This window comes from Xenia sp. Carnegie-2017, unplaced genomic scaffold, assembly GCF_021976095.1.
Source record: "Xenia sp. Carnegie-2017 unplaced genomic scaffold, XeniaSp_v1 HiC_scaffold_21, whole genome shotgun sequence".
NCBI lineage: Eukaryota > Metazoa > Cnidaria > Anthozoa > Malacalcyonacea > Xeniidae > Xenia > Xenia sp. Carnegie-2017.
The window spans coordinates 9,432,204-9,451,881 of NW_025813484.1; the positions used below are offsets into that span (position 1 = coordinate 9,432,204).

The window sequence follows — 19,678 nt, forward strand, 5'->3', positions numbered from 1 at the left end:
AAAAATAAGAAACGCAGGTGTTTCAATAAAATTGAATATTGATTTGATATATGAATGCAAACATCGTTTAAATATTACTTTGAGCGATCCTTGTTTCAAAGCAATAGATGTCTTAAGAAAAAAAAGAGATAAATTTCATGTTGCATGCGAATATTGAAGTTATTAACCAAACAAGGTATGTTTTACTGTATACTACAAATTTATAAAATGTAATTAAAGTTTTCCATATGCCCGCCATTATTTTGGGATATTAACATTGTCGTGTAATCTTCAGTAATTACAGCAATGGATATCAAAAATAGAAACATACGACTTATTTATTCCATAAACTAAGTTAGTCAGTTATCAAATTAAATAAGTTTCACAAGTTTTCTTTCTATCAAACATTTAATGTATGTTATGTTTCTTTCAAGTACGACAAAAGAAGACAAAGCATATGGGACGAGTTTGACAACAATTGTGTAATTAATTGCTTTATACAAGAATTTGAAGAAACGACCAAGTCTTGACATGTCAAAGAAACGCTTACAACCAACTCCTCAGACTCCTGACGAAATAATACCTTATCAAACTAATCTTCTTTGTAATAAGATTTCTGGTCTCTGTACGACTGACCAACGTGGTTTATTCCCACCAATAAAAGGGGATTTCATCTACAGAAAATGCTCTGTGCGAATGCAGAATGAATTACAAAAAGATCTGTGCAGCTTGAGTTCAAATTACACAGATGCAGACATCTTAAATGTTCTCTCGGTTTTTACAGAGAGAATTAATCCTCAAAATAGCTTTATTAAATCTGAAAGAAGAAATACACTTGGTTAGAAATGAAGTACTTCCCTTTATAATGTTTAATTGTAACTCTATCATTTTTCATAAAACATATAGATCAATTGTTAACGTTTTTTTTAAAGCCAACTGCTCTTTATGGAGGACGAGAATGGAAAAAGACAAAAAAATAGAAGATGTTCATATTTTGAAATCTCAAGAAGACTGGAGTGACGAAGACAATCGTTATCCACCACAAATGTCCCTAAGTCCTTCTCCTAGTACGGCTGTTTCTTCTTCTGGATTGTTATCGAATGAGATAAAACCCAAAACTCTCACTAGCCCTGATGGCATCAAAGTAAAAGAATTTGAGGTAAAATGTTCAACGTGCATATCAGAAGAAAACATTTTTTACATTATTCTCATATCTTAAATTCAACAACTTTCACATTGGCTTCCTCTTTGTACGGTTTCACTAGCGCCGCAAAAGTCCACTCAAAACACCGCTGGTAGATATTGCCAATCCAGTCGTGGTCGCTAACAAAACACAAAATCATTGCTCGAACAATAGTAAATTTAACAGTAACCTATTGTCTGCAACAAAGACGATGTCGCATCTTTCGCATGTCGGAAGGTTAAGGCATGGACAAGAAAAGACGTCAAAAAGATTGAGTGAAAAGTCAAGCACATTTACTGGGATTGAAGTGTCTTCACCCTCTTCAGTTTACACAATATTTAAAACCTCAGAAGACCATCGCTCATCTTTAAATATCAAAGTGCAAGAGAAAAAATCTCAATCAGAGAGGTAAAACAATGTTTGTGCCTTGTTTGTATTTCTACATAAATTGACAGTCTATACTTTTCAAAAGAAATTTAAAGGAAAAACGAAGGATATACAGATCCCAGTCAAGCAACACAACAACAGCAAAACTTTTCCTAACATCCCAGCAAATGGAAAGAAGCAAAAAAGGGAAAACAAGCTTTTCAGATTTCAGAAAATCAACAAGTAATGTAACAAAGTTTCATGTAACTTAACCTCAAGGCTTCATTGCTCATCTTATTGTCTTTAGGTATTTTTGGAAGATTGGTCATGAGAAACAGCTTAAGAAAAGGAAAAACGAACGATTCTGGTTAGTTTTATAACTGAAGAATGAGAGCATTCATGTTGTCTTCCTTATCCAGTTGACAGTCACATGCACTGTGAGTCGGTGACAATAATCAATTTCAGCAATTTTATTTATAGAGGAAAAACAAAACGACATGTTTGAGTTTGCACCGATTGACAGTTCAAGGAAAAGTTAAGGAATTTAACAATGTCAGACCCGCAAGTGCAATAATAATTATTTTAAGGACAATGAATACTATTATCTGTAAATAACTTATATGTTGTTCATTTTGTTTTAGCAAATTAATGTTGTAGAACATTCTCAATTTTGTCTTTGCTTACTTTAATTTTTGATAACTGTGTAGCCAATTGCTTAAGACTTTTGTCATCAAAATGGGAGAAAATATTTACATTTGTGAACACATTTCGACATCTTTTTCTCCAAAGACAACTGCAGAGAATTAAGATTACTTGCTTAAGACGTTTCTGAAACTTCTCAGGTCTCCAATGTTTTGGATGTGGGCGAGACTTGCACGCGAGAAGAACAACATTTTGAAGATGATAACGTAACAGATTCCACATCTCCCGAGATTGATAGACTCCACACAAAAGATCCAGGATGTACAAACAATGATGAGCGCACACAAAATTTGAACTGTTCAAAATTCCATTCTCCATATCGTTGAAGGTAATGCACCACAGAAATTGTTCGTCAGAGCACATTGGTATGGCAACCAAAGCTATTTTCTCAACATTTTTGTCAGACAAAAGAAAAGAACGAAATACATTTCGAATCTTATCGTCAAATCTGGTCATAGACTTTAGAGTTCGGTTGACGCAAATTGTTGGTAGTATATTAATGTAAAGTTTGTGAAAAATATTCAAATTGACAATGAGGGTAATGTGGTTGAACAAACATTTACAAGTTATCGTAATGTTCTCGTGTTCTTGCGACATTTCCCCAAGTGCTAGATGAATTGTTTCAACTAGAGACATTTGAAGCTTTTTTGTACTTAGATATCGTCCTTTGTTTGGTATTAAAATAATTGCATCATCCCAGCTCACCATCCCTGGTCTGTCAATAACGTGTATTTAAGATTGAATATCATTAATACTATGCACCATTCATAAAATTTACCTGCTGTTGTAACCATCGGATACTTTAATCATTACAGCTCCAGTTTTACCATCAACCTGAAAGCTACATTCCTCCGAGGGAAACTCCTTTAATGTACATAACAAGTTCACTTCATTGTACGAGGCCACTTCACAACGACAATCTTCTAATGATAATGGATCAAAATGGTATCTGACATCAAAATTTCCCATGGTTATAAAAAGGTCGTTGATGTATAACGCTGCTTTATTGAAATGTCGCTGCATCTTTGATTCACTGAGGCGTAAGGACGTATTGATAGAGTAAAAAAAGTCAAGATTTTTCTCCGAGGCATCCTTCCTGAAATCTTCCAAAAGCACGCAATTTTGTAAATGATTGTTTTGTTGATTCAGTTTACTTTGTAATAAAAAGAAATAAAATGTTTTGTAAAATCATCCCTTCGTCCCTTCGTCACTTATTTCTTTCATATCAAACTGATATAGGCAGGATTTGTGCTATATCATCGACTTGAAGAAAACCAAAATAAATTAATGATCATCAATAAAAAAACGCCATCTGTGATTACAACGATATCAGTTCTAAAACACCCAATTATACATTATTATCTTTTAATTCCATACCACATTTTAACAATCGTTTGTTTATGCGTTGTTACAGTCGATAAACAATTCCAATATTTTCACGAAGAGATATAGTTACGCATGCCGACAATTGTTACAATGTCATTTCAGTACGTCAAATATATAGCTCTCAAACAAATGTTTAGATCACAATAAATGCCCAACAATCATTGCAATTGTGGTATTCAACTTCGAAAACTGGATGCTACTTGTGTTTATTATTAACATGGTAAAAAATGGATTATTTTGAAGGGAAAAAAAGAAGAAAATAGTTACGTTTTAGATATTCATTAATAAATAAATATTTCAAATGATGGAGCTTAAAAACAATATTAGCATTACGAACATTAACTAAAACAGCATACATACAACAGTTTAAAAAATTTGTCGTAAAACCAGTTTTCATTTATCTTAATGATACCTGAGTACTTACTTCTTAAGTAAATTACGATAAGGAAGCAAAGCCTGTAAAGTACTGTAGGTCGCTGATGTTAATACTAAAATTATAGTATCACCAAAGTAACAAACACAATAGCGATGTCATAAATTTGTAATTATTTAGCGTCTCTTTATTCATGTAAATTCACTGAGAAGAGAGAAAAAGTCGCTTCTTACGAACAAATTCCAGTACATATTTAGAATAATAAGCATTTGGCATCGTAGACTAAATGACACCTCGCAGGACATAAATTGTTTCCTAATAGAGTACAGCAAAAAAAATTAAAGCGCTGTATGCCACGATAGCAAGTATTCATGGGAATTCCAAAAACAACAAACTCAATTTTTTCTATTCTATACTGTAAATTTTCTAATAGAGTAAAACTGTTGTCGATTTCAATGTAATTTAAACTCCACAAACTGACATACTCCGCAACAACACAAACTACAGGCTTAAATCAATATTCTTTATTCAGAGATGAAGGTAGTTTGTAATACAGAAATAGGTTGAAAGTTGTGGAAACACTTGATAAGATACGCTTGCTTTAAGAGAGTGACATTTAAAGTGACAAGAATGAATTGATTTTTACAACAAAAACTACCAAAAACTATCATTTCGTGACTCCATTACATAGAACACGCTATGTTTAAGAAAACGTCGTGTAAAATTATGTCACAATTACCTCTTCGTTCAACTCAACTCCCAACGCGTTAGCTTTTCTCGAAATTTATGCATTGCATGCTCAACATCTTTCATTGAAACCTTTAATGATTTTTCATCAAAGTTTGACAGCATATTTGCCCCTGATAAATGATTCACGAATATTCCCTCTCGCAAACATGACTTCAGTGACGTTAAAGTACCTGTCAGACGCTTTATGAACTTCGTTGGTGTCCAGTCTTTTGCTTCAGGAAGCTTCGTAAACTCTTGAATGACAGCTGTTCGCAAATGCCATTCAGTTAGCGATTGTAAGCCAAATCGTGGAGACTTGCACGAGACAAGTAGATGACGTAATGCGTGTAAGCACACGCGACCGCATGTAAACTGTTCAGCGTTCATCACTGTTTTTTCAATTGTTCCGTAACAAATGTTCCACGATTCGTCATGAAAGTTAACGCTTGGTTGTGCAATTGCGTGCAGAGTTTGCAAGTGAGGATCTTGGCCAGCAAGACTGCTGATAAGATCAAGTGTAGAGCCAGTTCCACTGGTGGAGTATGCATTGATTTTAACCGCAGGAATTAAAGTAACGGAAAAATAACCCGTTTCGGGGATATCAATGTATATACGAGCTTGATTATCGGATACCCGGTACACCAGACCAACACTACGGTGTTTGTTCCATACATCACGAACTGCTTGTCCCAGGGCAGTTGTAAAATTATCAAGTAATTTTCTCGTGTTTAAATAGTTCTCCTCAGATCTTGAAGCGTTGGTATACATGTCTTTCCACGATGTTTCACTGCTTCTGCAAAGGTTAGGTTGAATGTTAGGTTAAAAAAGTTATGAAAGAAGATATTTTTGTAAATTATTTTTAACTAAGTTCACAATACCTTAGTATCATACATTTATAAAAAATACGTAGAAATTAATACCATACCTTTCATCATCATTTTCCAGCATTCTTATTTGAGCTTCACCATTTTCTATATCACCGACAATTTTATAACAATTGTTAGGAAAATTCTTCAATTCACACACCAGTTTGATTTCGCTGCTAGAGATAATCTCACAGCGATTATCCTCAAATGGTATTGGATCAAAATCAAATCTTTTGTCATATTTGGCAAGAGCACAAAAAACTTCGTCAACATAGGTTGCCACATTCTGGTAACGATTCTTCGATATCCTTAAATCCTTTCGATAACTCTTGTAAACAATTTCATAAATTTCTTCATCTGTTACCTTTAATTCCGTAGAATGACCAGACCTACGGCGAGAATTTGAATAATATGTTAAAACGTAATGCCAAGAGTTATGGCGTCAATAAACGTCATGTTATTGTGGTCTTCGAGATCAAAAATTAAAATAATACACATACCTATAATACAATATCAAAATAAACGCAAAAAGTTAATTTTCATTTACCGTTAAATAACATGCACAACTAAGCCGACAATGGTTAAAAAAAGACTCAAACAGTCTCTATAGGATCCACTGCAATTATCTTCATCGTTAACATTTACAATTTACAATTTGAAAAAAAACTCATCGACGTCAAGAATGTGAGGCGATAAAATACATTTTCTGTATAGCGTGATGCTCAATTTAAATTAATCAACTATTTATAAGTCATTACTAGAAAAAATCACTCACCAAAATTGACGTAAAGATATCTGCTTCCTGATTCTCATTGTTCAATCAAACGTACGTTGAAAAAATGTTATGTCAAACTGTTGAACGTCTCTTTATAAGTTATCACTTTATCCAAGATTCATACATGCATGTACAAATATGGCTAGAATACAACTATATGTTCAATCCACAAGGTATTAGTTTGTCTAACAAGAATGCAAATAAGGACTAAAGTTTTTGTATGATCATAAACATCACACAACCCACATATATCGTCTAGAAAGACTTCCTGTCAAAATCATTGTAGCATAAATTGTTTAAGTTCATTATCCCTAAAATCATAAAGATAAAAATTGCAAAAAAATAAACAGCGCGTATATTCCACAGATAAAGGGTTTTCCTTCATCCATACATTAACAAACTTTATCGATCTATCTTGAGTAATTAACGTCAAATGCTCTTATGAAAGCAATTAATGTAATTGTTTCTCAAAATGCCTACGCAAAAATATTTACACGACGAATGCTATACGATTTTCTAACTATTTCAACGTGTATGTCTGTTTACTTACAATTTACAAGCCCAGGTCAGTACACTACAACTTTAGCCAAACCAAATTTTCATTATCAAACATAAAACAAACAGGCATCATTCAGTGAAGCCTGAATTTTACTTAAATGTAGGAGAATCTTCACTGTAGAGTTTAAATAAATGTATCATGGTAGTAGTGTTTACTAGCCTCGAGTGAGATGAAATTTATTTAATGAAATCATTATTATTGGCATGAATGCATTTTCTTCGCCATAATGGGAGCCAACATTACTAACAAGTTTATGTGTCAGCAGTACTAAAGATATTTTATGCGCGCGCACTGGAAGTGCTCATGTCACCTCTTCTTCCCTGTTCTAGTAAAAAATTTTGAAAAAATGATGCAGGTTTGTGTAATACGATTGTATTTATAGGTATTTCTTCTTTCTCAAGCGTAAATTACAATTGTTTCTCTTCAATTTTAGTCTTATCAAGGTGCATCTAAAGTTCTGTAAGTGATCGCTTGTTCTAACAACGTGTGCGAGTAACTCATATACAAACGTTTCTTTGAGTTGAATTTGAATTTTTTTATTTGCAGGTATGTTGGTAACTTGGACAGGCGCTGCACGGAAGAGTTTTTAAAACAAGTGTTTGGTAAAATAGCTCCGGTCGAAAGATGTAAAATGATCTATGATGTGAGTTGATATATATTTAAAATAATCAGTTCACACGAGTGCGGCGAGGAAATTTTCTTACAGGCGTGACGATTTTATAACAATTTTCTTTGAGAAGTAAACGCTTTATACTTTCATATTTCATTGTAAAAATGGAAGTAAAGCCACCAGGAGTTGATATTTTTATGTACACCTTCAAAAAAGATAGTTTCCGTTGCATAAAGCCAACTTTATTTAACGACCAAAATACCACATAATTAAAACTCCCTTCGCGTTGTTCATCATTCATCTCTCTGCTTCATACACATCTTTCTGAATTTTATTTTCTCTTTGTGTTGATGTCAAGGGATGTAATTTTATACGAAGGTGGGTTATTGGTGTGTTTGTTAGTGAAAAATAACAGTTGAAAATAACAATTGTACACCTTCTGTCGCGCAAATTTTCCCAATGACATAACAAGTCCAATTGCGTATTAAATTTGTCTGTTATTGATGAATGAAAAGTGACAGTTTTTATAGCAAAGCTGTTTTTGTAATAGAGATACTAATGCATATTAATGATTATTTGAAGCTGTCAGTAAAAAATAATTTTTACTTCACTATCATACATCATTGAGGATTTTCTCACTAGGTGCTACTTGTATGGTAAAAACAGACATAAACTATCAATAGACTACAGTGTTTAAACTATTGCTCGTATGCAATTATAGGTACATTAAATTTAGATTTCCTCAGAAGAAACTTTGTGAAGTTTTATTTTGAAAATTTATGGCAACCCAGATAGAAAGTTTGTGGTGTTTTGTTCAAACTAATTATTGTTGATAACTTGATAGCACACTGGAAGTGATCCGTATTGTTTTGTTGAGTTTGAAGATCATGACTCAGCGAGAACTGCTCTAGAAACCATGAATGGTCGACGTGTCTTTGATCAGGTTCATATATTAATTTCATGAATAACAAACTCTGTGTTTTTGTATTTTATATTATTTAATATGAGTAATGCAATGAAATGACATAAATAACTGCCCAAGTGTCTTGTTTATTTTAAATCAATGTCTGCCACCTTTTGAAATATTGATTTTATTTACTTTGGTCACCATATATGTTGTTTTATATCATTTAAAAGGACATAAAGGTGAATTGGGCGACAAGTAACACTGGAATGAGAAAAGATACAAGTAGTAAGCATACATTTCATTTATAAAGTATTTTTCTTTTGAATTACCGTACAACACGACAATTCAATATATTTCTATGTATTTTTTATGAATAAAGGTCACTTCCATATTTTTGTTGGAGATCTACCTGACCAAATGACAACTGATCTTTTAAAGAGCTCCTTTGAAAAATTTGGAAAGATATCGTAAGTATTACAAAAATAGATATGATTAATGCTTATGTTCGTATTTAATTGTTTACTATGATCATATTAAATATAAGCATTAAACAAAATCTTTTTCATTTAGCAGTGTTCAATTTACTTACCTTACCAAGTTAAGATCAAAGTGTATCATTTTTAGAACAAAAATTTGCCTTGGAAATTAAGAGATTTTCCACTAGACATCTTAAAGTTCGGCTATATTTTTCTTGTCAGGATTCTTCATACCTTGAAACGGATTCGTTAGATAAAGACTAAGGTTTGGCCTTAGCTTGTTTTATCCTTTCTTTTTTACACAAAAATTTTTCTATCCCCATTGTAAATTCCTTGAAAATATTTTTTGTACCATGTCTTCAATGATATGTGTATAAGTCATTCCAATTTATCAATTTCTAAATCATAAAATTACATGTAGATGGTAAGTTTTAGGTCCAAATTGTCCTGTTTACAAAATTCTTCGTTCATCTGTAGTTCATATTGCATCATCTGCATAAGAATAATAACTCATTCTGTTACAGAAAAATGGTTTGTACTTTTTCCCATCCTTGTCATGTACATTCAAAAATGTTTGCAAAAAGCAAGCTTGTGTGTATGTTTAATATGTTTGGTTTATTGGTCTTGGCCAATAATGTTCGTGTTCAAGGCTTGTTCTGATAATGAAAGAATTATTTTTAAATATTTTTCATGATCTTTAATGACGATTAAAATTGAAGAAATATCAAATGTACAAAATTTTTATTTTGTGAAATTAAAACGTATTTGTCTTCTACAGAGATGCTCGAGTTGTGGTGGATGCATCAACAGGAATGTCCAAAGGATATGGTTTTGTTTCATTTTATAATAAAATTGTAAGTCTTGTTTTTAATATTTGGCTCATTCTTGGTAATCCTTTTCAAAGTTTTGTGTAGCCGAAATTCATGATTTTATGCCTTTATAAATATAGATTAACTTCCTTTTTTAGAATGCAGAAAATGCTATCAAAGATATGAATGGTAGGTACATTGCTTGTTTTTTAGAAATATTTTAATTATTTAGTTGTGTTCTAGCTAAGCACTGGATTGATTCTTTGATAAACTCTGTATAGGTAAAACATTAAATGGTAAACAGATTCGTACCAACTGGGCATCTAGAAAACCCCAACCACCACAAGGTAGCGGTATGTGCAGATTGTCAGGCATGGCATCATTCTAGTCTTCTATACATGAATGATTGGTTACATCCATCTTTTCATGACATCATAGAAATTTAAACAATTTTGCCAATCTGTTTTGGCATTCCTGTGTAGTATTAATGATAAGTTTTGATGCTTGATCATATTTTCTTTATTTTGCATAATTTTCAGTAAAAAAACTTGACATGAATGAAGTAGTGAACAAAACCAGTGTTTACAATAAAACTGTCTATGTTGGAAATCTCCCTGATCAAACTTCATGTAAGTCTTGTCCTAATGATGTGTGCATACAATTGGGGGGAGTGTTGTGTGAAAACATAGTGTTTCCCTTATATAGCGGAAAGACTTTCCAATGTATTTAAAGGCTATGGAACTATAATGAATATACGAGTATTAGCTGATAAGGGATATGCTTTCATAACGTATGTACTTGACAAAAACAAATGTGGATAATTTATATGTAACATGTGATGTATTTACTAATTAAAGTGTTGATTAATCTGTTTTTCAGTTTTGATGATCATTATCGTGCAGCAGAAGCTATATGTGGTATGCATGGAGAAAATCTTGATGGGAATGTGTTAAAGGTACTGTGCATGTGTGACAATTTGATAAAGATTACTGTAAAATAAATGTTTGAGAATTTCTCATAGCTTTAAAAGTCATACTCCTAAATTTCATTTGTGTATCAAACTATTGGTAAATGAAACCTACGTATGTTGTCTTATAGTGTTCATGGGGCAAAGAACAAGATGGTCAAAACAGTAATATGCATTCATACTTCCAACAACAACAGCAACAACAGCAATATTACTACGGACCTTATTATCAACAACAACAGCAACAACATACACAGCAACAGATGGGAGGACCATTCATGCATATGCAAACACAACCTGGATATTATTATCCAAATCCTTATGGGTATGTATGTCATTGACATTATATATACTATACATGTAATGTCATCTCATCTTTGTATATAATAAAAATTTTAGACACATGATGCAAATGGCTCATGGATACCCACATTCAGGTACATGTGAGAAATTTTACAACACTCCTCTTGGCTGTCCCAATTTACCTTAAATTGTCTGCAAAATGCTGATAATGTTTAAAGATTCGCCATACCAGCACTAAGTTGTGCAAAGTGTGACAAATATTTTCTATTGCTTTCAGCATGACAAGTATTTTCTATTGCTTTCTGCTAACAAAGTTGTCAAATTTTCATGTTTGTAGGTCCACATATGGGTGGCCAAGGTGGACCTGGGAATGGACAACAAGGTCCTAATGGGTTACATAATGCCGGCCCCCAAGGTGGTGGCATGGGATATTGAGTGTGGAGGCCTGCAGGTTTCAGGCATAAGTCCATTCTCTTGCATAGGAAATATGAACAAAAGAAAATACTTTTGAAAGAAAGAAAAAAAATGTTGTCGAAAATGTCTTTTCACCTTATCCTGAATGGATGGGCTGCACATCATGTCGTAGGATTGTCAAGTATTTGCATGAAAAAGATATTTGTAAAGATGAAAAATGCTGTACAAAGTTCCCTGTAAACATTGTCTCTGTCATTGTTTTGTGCAACATAGAGTTAATTGTCAAATAAATATGTCGGGTCTTGTCATCATATTGTTTAATTTCTGCAAAAAGCTTGGCACCTAAATTGACCGAGACTTTTTGTTTCAAGTTATTCAATTTTAAAGGTTAAAAAGTGTATATGTTATGGTTTACATATGTTGTTTCATACATTTTATACAACTAAACTCTGGGCCTCTTTAAGGATCTATAGTGAAATTCTGTTATTGCATGCAATTGAAATATACAGGGTGTATGAGAAAAACCATCAGAAATTAACCTTTTGTTAACTTCTAATGCCTGATCACTATGCTTATCCCACAGGGCATTACAATACTTTTTTGCCGTTAAAAGTTATGTTAAATTCCTAGGAGCAGAAAAGCTCCTGTTGCTGACAATACTTTATGAGCTTAACATAGTGGCAGACAATGTTAGATGAAGTCATAAATCTGCTGGGGAGGAAAAATTTGTCATGGCAAAGAGCCAGAATGACATTGGGGACCACAGTTTATATGCTGAAAAAGGATATGATTGCACTATCCTAAATGTTCAATACAGCAAATAAATTATCAAAATACACTTTACCAACATACACATGCAAGAGCAACAGCTTTTCATGTTGACTCTTCTCCATTATAAATGTTGTTCAACTTTTGTTTTCAATACATTTTGCAATTGTAGTCAGTTGAATATTTGAGGTACCTTCATAAATTGAGCCTAAAATAATGACTGTAGAAGAAATGTATATTCAACTACATAAACACATGTTTCATTCAATAGCTTACCAATTTTAGCATCTCTGTAGTATTTTTCTATAGGATACGCCTTTGTAAAACCAACACCACCCATCCATTCCATGCATTTTGATGTTGTTATGCTTGCAACCTGAAATGTATTGTTAAACATTTTGTATATGTGATTATTTTTCTCAGTTTTTAATACAATTTCTCAATATTCTACACTCATTTATATCCATAAGAATAGGACATTAATATTAACCTCAGATGCATAGAACTTTGCCATTGCACCTTCTTTGACTACAGGTAGACCAGCTTCTTGTCGTCTGGCAGCATTATAAACCAACATTCTTGCAGCTTCAATCTGTGTGGCAACGGTTGCAATTTGATGTTTCATTGACTGTAATAGAGAATGTAAAAAGGACTTTCATTTCATTTCAAGACATGACAATGATGCCCTATCTTAACCAATCCATTGTTCTTGCCTGAAAATCCCATATTTTCTTTCCAAACTGCTTTCTTTCTAGGACATACTGTAAAGTATGGTCAAAGCAACCTTGAGCAACACCAACCATCTAAATAATGTAAGCATACATTGGTGACCACTATCAAAGATTTCATCTAAATCATTGCTCACCTGGGCACCAATTCCTATACGACCTTCATTGAGTACCTCAATGCTATATTTGTAACCTTGCCCTAACTCTCCCAGTACATTTTTCTTTGGAATCTTTAATAAATGCAGTTGATTATCCAACTAAACTTTGCTTTTAAACCTTACTGTAAACATTTGTTGTTTTTCAGAGAAAATGGTTCTTGAACTCTTTCTGTGCAATGTACCTTCATGTCATCAAAATTTAATGTGCATGTTGAAGATGCTCTGATACCAAGCTAAAATATATTTGATAACTTTACTTTAGATCCTCAACAATATAAATGGAAGAACAATTACCTTATCTTCTTTAGGACCTATATGTAAGCCTTCTGTATCACGAGGCACAATGAAACATGTGATTCCACGATAACCCTTGAATTAACAACACATTTAATTAAATATTTCAGAATCATTCAATATGTAATGTGATCAAACAACCTTTTCAGGTGCAGCATTGGCAAACAACAAGAACAGTCCAGCCTCAGAAGAATTTGATATCCAACATTTACTGCCATTGATGACAAAATAGTCTCCTTTCTTTTCAGCTATGGTTTTCAATGCAAATGCATCACTACCAGACTCTGGTTCTGACAAGCAAAATGATGAAAGCTAGAGGCAAGACACAACAAATGTTTATTGAACTGTTTAGTTAAGTTTGAATCCAAGATATATTTTAAAATTATCATATGCAATGACAAGAACTCAACTGTTGATGTTGCCAACATTGGCAAATATAAATTTCTTTGCTCTTCTGTGCCATACTGCCTTATTAGACGATTGTTTAAAGTGTTTTGGATGTCACAAGGTAATGCAATGGCAGCATCAACTTTGGCAAGTTCTTCTATAACTAAGATTGAACTGAAGAATGTAGAATTTGAACCACCATATTCTGATTCAATCTCAATACCCATTAACTGTAAAGAAGCAGAAGTTAACAAACATAGCATGCATAACATCAGTCTAATCACAACTTTTACCAACCCCATGGTCAAACATAGATTGAAGAAGATTCTTGTCCATTTTACTGCTTTTATCCATTTCATCAACTAAAGGTGATATTTGCTCTGAAGCAAACTTTGCCACTGCAAACATTATAAAAATAATTAAAAGACACCTCCAGAATTTTTTTTAAAGCTGTGTAAAATTGTACCCATGTCTCTCATCATTTCCTCTTCTTCTGAAAATGTAGTCAGTGGTGAAAATTTTGTTTCTGAGCTATCAAATGAATTAACATCTGAACTGATGCTGGACAAGCCATCACTTTTATGCCTCATTAAGGAAAATACTAGTCTAGTGAATGGAGCCTTGGGTGAAAGAAGACAAATCAATTAGTTACCGTGGAAAAGAATAAAAGAATAACTAAACCATGAACTTTCATCATGAATTAAACAGTGGATAAGTCAAACCTTCCACCCAAAAAATAAATAACAATAAATGACAAATTCACAATTGATGAATGATATGTTTGTAGATTATAGTTGATAAGTTGATGTTAGGGTTTGGTGGTGGTGGTAATGGTGGCTACAGTGGTGGTGATGGTGGCAGTGGTGGTATGTGTGGTGGTAGGTGTGGTGGTGGTGGTGGTATAAAAGTGGTAATGAATGTTTTGTGAAAAAATTATTGAAAGATTTTTCTTTAAAAATTTTAATTTTCCTTTATAAAACTGTGACTTGCCTGTTCTTACAAATAAACAGGAATTTTCAAAATCAATTGGTAAAAGATCATTGGATAAAATAGTTGTTATTATATCTTAAAGTATGTAAATGACAAAAGGACAGCTACAATACCTTTCTTAATAATTTAGTCCACATCATGATGCCAATAATGAAAAAATTCTTGATTTTGATAAGACGTACGTTAAATAGATTACTTGTTTTCAAAATTTATCATATTGTTTTATTCAACACTTTCTATAACGTTTGATTGTTATTGTGCTATGAAAGTTCAAAAGAATTACATAATGCTGACTTGGAGGTTTGTTATCAATGTTTGTACAATAACACGTGACTAAATTTGACAAATAGCCAATGTTACACGTGACAATATTAGACCAATTACAACCATTTTAAAATTTTAAATCGTGCCATAACCAAAACGATCCCCATTTTATTAAACGTCATTTTGGCGGAGGCGAAGTCGATGAGATCATCAATGTAGTTTAAAACAAAATTTCTATAAATAACTTGCTGATTATATCTTGCTAACAGGAAACAGACATTATATCGAGTTAAACTGGCTTAATAAATCATTTTTTTAATTCACGAACGCAGAAAAGACTTCGACATTCCTCTTACAGTTACATGGCAGAATTGGCATGGCGAAACTTTTCGTCTAACGACGTCGGTTTTTTACCAACATTTTTGTCAATTTACACCTCGAATGGTTAGCTTCTCGTTTATACCATCAAACAGGATTATTTTTTGATGCTGTGGAAAAAGTTGTTCACGAATTCAAACTCCCAAAAGCTGTTGAGAACTATTTCATTGGCATTGCGGACTTTTCGTTGCACGAGGTAGATTTTTTACCAAAGTTTTTGCAAATTGCTTGTTTATCAAACATTTATACCTTCATACTTGATTATGTTTTTCAAGCTGTTGGGAAAATCGTTCAAGAACTCTAAAAAAGCAAGGAAGACCGCTGAAGTGATACGGCTTTGTCGAACTTTACGTTGTATAGGGTAAGCTTGTTTTTTCCTAATATTCTTTAAATCGTTTGTGCAAACTCCGGTTTTTCAGCTCCGGCTCCGGTCTTTTGTTAAATCTGAATTCCAGCCGCATCTAGTGAAATGTTTCTGATATTCGTCTAGACAGTCTGAAAATCGTTTCAACATTTCTGAATTTTACCTGGAAATGGTAAAGTTTGCAGCGGGCCTTTACAAAAATTTTTGTTTGTTTCAACGAAGCGTTTTCATAGTTTTATTCCAAAATAGTATAAGAATCACTATAATGAAATGAAGAAAATTTTAACTTCCTTCTTCCTTCTCGCCTTCAAAAATCCCTTACGTTTCTTCTTGTCCTCGCTTGCAGACGTGTTGTATTTCTACAATCGTCGCAAGTACAGGAACTCCTCTCGCAAAAATGATTTTTTGCACTTACAATTGTTTTGTGGTTCCGACAGGTGGGACTCCTTCCTCTTCGTTTCATTTCGAAATAAAAAATATGTCCAAAACCATTCTGAGTAAGGTACAATACTTCTGGTCCATGTTGAAGATGATGTTGAAAATCTACCACGTTGCAGACTTTACGTTGGTTTTGACACAGTGTTTTTCGAGTTTTCCTTTTGCCACTCGGTAAGCAATCATAAGTTTAGGCAAACCAGGGTTTGATGGATCATTTTTCAAAGGTGGTGGTGCTGCTTTCATCTCTGCTGCTCTTAGTGTATAATGAACTACGAGAACTTTTGCCAAGTATATTTTAGGAGATGACCATTGCTACTTATGGAGTATATCATAGGGTAGGAAGTGTTATTCATAAAATATATTCCATGACCAAAAAGAACTCCTCAGAAAAGCAAATTTATTAGTTTCTTGCATATATAAATATATTTTTTTTACAAGAGTAAACGAAGGTATAGGACACTGTTTTTCATCAAATTCAGTGTATTCTTGGGTGACCTGGCATTCACTCTCACCATCATCATCATCATCATCATCATCAGCCTGTCACGCCACTGCTGGTGGATGGCCTCCACATCTTTCTCCACTCTTCATGGTCTTGGGCTCTCTGGATCCACATGCTGCCTGCTCTCTGCTCGATGTCATCTCTCCATCTCCTTTTTGGTCTTCCCTTGCCTCTTTTCTTGTCCCATGGGGTCCAGTTGTTTTCTTTGCCCATTCATGGTTTTTCATTCGGGCTAGATGTCCTGCCCACTTTCCATTGGCTTCAATTCCTTCACCTTTGTTCTTGATCTCAGGTCTTCATTCCGGATCGAAGACTCTCACAATAATGAGAGTTTTTTTTTTCTCACCATCAAGGACAAAAAATCTTCTCTTTGATAATGCTCTATGAGTATCATTACCAGTGTCTTCATGTAAAATGTTCCCTCTTTGACATTGTGGAAACTTACATGGCCTGTAAGGATGATTATTGTAAAAATTATGTGTCAGAATTATGTAGACAATGTTATCTCCAACCTGCAGCAATTGAATAACCAAAAAAAGTCTGGTTCATTCAGATCTGCACTTTGATAAAAAGCTGTATTATTTTCTGCATCCAGTTCATCTTTCTCTAGATAGATTTTTGAGATATTGGCCACATGATCTTTTTCTGAATGGGTCTGTCTGATCCAAAACTAAAGTTTCCCAACCTCTTGTTGAGCTCGTGCAACAATTTGCACTTATCCTGGCATTTCCCCTGCACACCTGAATAAAAACAGGTTTGGCTTTCCTTTTAAGCCTTAAGTTGCAGTTTTTTTCTTTAAAAAATTTGTGATCTCTTTAATCGTCACATATCTTCCATTGTTCCACAAATTCTAGCCATTTTCCCATGAGACATTATGCTACACACAAAACAATTTCATTTCTCTTCCATGTTAATTTTGCCATACCTTCAACAACATTGTAAAGTATGACCTGTCAAATTTACATGTTTTTCAACCATAAATCCCAGTGTTTCCCAAACTTTTTCACGATTATCTTCATCAACATTCGACCCCTTTCTCTCTTTTAATTGCAAACCATCTCTTGTTGATTTGCAAGAAAATTTTGAATGTTAATTATGAGTGCGAACCCTTGAGGTGGACTATCCATGGGATAACATGATTTTGGATCTCTTCCTGATAGAGAGGATGGCACATCTATAAGCAAAAATCTTTAGAAATATTACAAAGATAAACGCAAATAAAATGAAAATTAGTTATTCCACTTTATCAGCATTTTATTAATGCATTTTACCAATCCTAGCAATAAAAACTTTTAGCAACATAGATGGTTGCCCAACATGCCTAAAACAAGATAAACAACATGGCATTTGGCTTACAATGAATTGAACTTTGAGTTGAATCAAAATTTGACCTTTGATACTTTTCCCAACATTTAGGTAGGGATAACATCTTATGTCATCTGAAGTTATTTTGCCAATAGTACCATGCTGAAGGACTTGCCACTTTGCTCAAAATGTGGCTATTTGTTCACACAGTATTAGTTGAAATTCCTCTTTATAACTGGAATATTCAATCCGAACTTCATTGCATTAATTTTATCTAATAATACTTGGTCTGCTACAGCTTTTGAAAAACCTCGATAAAATGATATACTTGATAAAGACACCATATTGCTGGATATTGGGCTAGCATGGCTGGTCCCTGACATAGGCAAACTACCAGGACCATGAATAAAAATCACCTTTCCTTTGGAAAGGGTGTCCTCCTATACAATTATTGTATATTCATGCATTCACGTAATTTCCGGGGTTGATTGACAAAATCTTTGTTAAAACATCCTATCTTGTACACAGTAGTGAAACCAGCCCGTTTTTTACTCCTGCAATGCAAATTTTGTGTTTAATCCATAGAAAAACAATGAATTGATTTGATTTTCTAAAAAAATAACAGTTTTGCCGGAAAAAAAAATTGTAATGTAAGACAGCAGCAGTAATAAGAGACGTTTTGCTCCTACGCTCGCAGTAAGCGGTTGCACTTTTAAGTAACTAATATTCTATACGCGTGGGAATTTGACTGAGTTTGAAAGGCTCTTGAAAGTATTCTTAAGGCTCTTTATGACTCTTGAAGTATTTTTTCGTCTTGTAATTAAAAAGAGTGCTTCTATGCTAATTAATCATCAATATTTGTTAATTCCTTTCCAAGATTATATTTGTAATCTTCATAAATGAATTGTCATTAAACAGGGCATCCTCTCGATTAGACTACTACTATAGGATGCCCTGTTAAACTTATTATCATTATTATTATAATAATTATTATTATTTTCGTAAATACCAGTGCAAAAATACGAAACACCGTTGCAAAAAAGCGAAACAGCAGGCGGCAACGTTATATTGTGAACAAAGCAATTACAATTGCTGGCGTAAGTTTTAAGTTTATTTTCTGTTTATGTCGATAACAACCGGCTAAAATACACGTACGATGAAGTTGAAAATCAACAGAATTGAGAAATTTTTTTGCTATATTATTAATAAGTAATAGTTTCTCGTGCAATTTTGATAGTCTTTGAAAAACTCACTCGTGCACGTTTTTCCCAAATTGTACTCGAAACCATGCTATTACATATTTAATAACTATGATGTTTTCACATGCTTGAGAAAAAACATGCAAATTTCTAGCGTTTCATTGCAACGCATTCAAAAGCGACAACTTTATTCATTATTCTATCGAATTATCTATCATTGATTATTTGTTCATTGAAATTGCAACAATTTTATATTCTCTCATCACTGGTGTTTCCATTCTTATTCTGTCAACTTTTCATCGTAAGAATGTTTTCAATATTTAAATTTGTACTAATGGGTGATTTGATGAGCTCATTTTTTGCATGCCAAAGTGACACTTTGGTTTGGTACCTTTCCCAAAGCATCTGAACCTGACCGTCAAATGCAATGAAAAATGTATAAGTTGTCGTGATTGCAGCATTGAATATGACATTAAGTTGAACTGTCCGAACTTTTTTA

The 19,678-nt window shown here is 33.3% G+C and overlaps 4 protein-coding genes across 13 annotated transcripts; 2 read left to right on the forward strand and 2 right to left on the reverse strand.

Annotated features, from left to right (window-relative positions):
• The first annotated feature begins 311 nt into the window (after positions 1–311).
• Positions 312–2,196, forward strand: LOC124443590. Its single transcript, XM_046994065.1, has 6 exons — positions 312–817; positions 912–1,138; positions 1,245–1,570; positions 1,635–1,771; positions 1,836–1,895; positions 2,009–2,196. The coding sequence occupies exons 1-6, from the start codon at positions 511–513 to the stop codon at positions 2,065–2,067; spliced, it is 1,116 nt and encodes a 371-aa protein (XP_046850021.1). The 5' UTR covers positions 312–510; the 3' UTR covers positions 2,068–2,196.
• LOC124443587 lies at positions 1,984–7,265 on the reverse strand. 9 transcript variants are annotated; one of them, XR_006947683.1, is made up of 5 exons: positions 6,360–7,259; positions 5,644–5,973; positions 4,729–5,511; positions 3,009–3,333; positions 1,984–2,610 (listed from the first exon to the last, which is right to left on the reverse strand). XR_006947683.1 is itself a non-coding variant. In XM_046994062.1 (5 exons), the coding sequence occupies exons 4-5, from the start codon at positions 3,251–3,253 to the stop codon at positions 2,174–2,176; spliced, it is 1,017 nt and encodes a 338-aa protein (XP_046850018.1). In that variant the 5' UTR covers positions 3,254–3,333; positions 4,729–5,511; positions 5,644–5,973; positions 6,910–7,265; the 3' UTR covers positions 1,984–2,173. The 9 variants fall into 9 exon arrangements, 7 of the variants coding, with proteins under 7 accessions (XP_046850018.1, XP_046850015.1, XP_046850016.1 ...); XR_006947682.1 differs by having other exon boundaries at positions 1,984–2,945; XM_046994062.1 differs by having other exon boundaries at positions 1,984–2,945; positions 6,910–7,265.
• LOC124443589 (nucleolysin TIAR-like) lies at positions 7,214–11,712 on the forward strand. 2 transcript variants are annotated; one of them, XM_046994063.1, is made up of 15 exons: positions 7,214–7,273; positions 7,352–7,377; positions 7,465–7,561; positions 8,373–8,471; positions 8,666–8,720; positions 8,815–8,902; positions 9,690–9,765; positions 9,879–9,909; positions 10,002–10,073; positions 10,260–10,349; positions 10,426–10,510; positions 10,600–10,675; positions 10,819–11,012; positions 11,087–11,124; positions 11,328–11,712. In XM_046994063.1, the coding sequence occupies exons 1-15, from the start codon at positions 7,265–7,267 to the stop codon at positions 11,423–11,425; spliced, it is 1,134 nt and encodes a 377-aa protein (XP_046850019.1). In that variant the 5' UTR covers positions 7,214–7,264; the 3' UTR covers positions 11,426–11,712. The 2 variants fall into 2 exon arrangements, with proteins under 2 accessions (XP_046850019.1, XP_046850020.1); XM_046994064.1 differs by having other exon boundaries at positions 10,002–10,067.
• Positions 11,707–15,220, reverse strand: LOC124443586 (short/branched chain specific acyl-CoA dehydrogenase, mitochondrial-like). The gene is made up of 12 exons (XM_046994055.1): positions 14,843–15,220; positions 14,206–14,359; positions 14,037–14,137; positions 13,763–13,969; positions 13,494–13,664; positions 13,353–13,427; positions 13,241–13,291; positions 13,038–13,130; positions 12,886–12,975; positions 12,663–12,800; positions 12,449–12,548; positions 11,707–12,380 (listed from the first exon to the last, which is right to left on the reverse strand). The coding sequence occupies exons 1-12, from the start codon at positions 14,867–14,869 to the stop codon at positions 12,310–12,312; spliced, it is 1,278 nt and encodes a 425-aa protein (XP_046850011.1). The 5' UTR covers positions 14,870–15,220; the 3' UTR covers positions 11,707–12,309.
• Positions 15,221–19,678: the final 4,458 nt, after the last annotated feature.